At 72.0% G+C, this 311-nt stretch overlaps 1 protein-coding gene across 1 annotated transcript in view; it reads right to left on the minus strand.

Moving 5' to 3' along the window:
* The window catches only part of PRR14 (proline rich 14), a 4,736-nt gene extending 4,486 nt beyond the window's left edge, over positions 1–250 (minus strand). The window contains exon 1 of the mRNA XM_029913794.1: positions 110–250. Coding sequence (XP_029769654.1) covers positions 110–169 — 60 coding nt within the window. The 5' untranslated portion in view covers positions 170–250. The remainder of the gene's footprint in view (positions 1–109) is intronic.
* Positions 251–311: the final 61 nt, after the last annotated feature.

Consider the following 311-nt stretch of genomic DNA (forward strand, 5'->3'; position numbering starts at 1 on the left):
CAATCCCTCCCCCACCCCAGCCCCTCTGGCCTGGGCTCTGGCAGCCCTCCCACCCCCATCCCCTCCTCCCTGGGCTCTGGCAGCTCCCTCTAGCCCCCCAGCTGCTCACTGCTGCCATGGGGCACTCCTCCAGTGCCACAGTCAGGACGCGCTGCTGGGCCCTCTCCATGGGCGACGTCACCAGCTCCTTCCCCTGCTGGGAGATGGAGGGAGATGCCCCCAGCCCCCGGCTCTGCTGCGGCGCCCCCTGCCGCAGCAGCCATCGCTTGCCCTGCAGCCGCTCTGACTCGGACCCGGCTGTGCCCTGGGGC

Source organism: Terrapene carolina, unplaced genomic scaffold (genome assembly GCF_002925995.2).
Source record: "Terrapene carolina triunguis isolate 2854851 unplaced genomic scaffold, T_m_triunguis-2.0 Scaffold926, whole genome shotgun sequence".
Lineage (NCBI taxonomy): Eukaryota > Metazoa > Chordata > Testudines > Emydidae > Terrapene > Terrapene triunguis.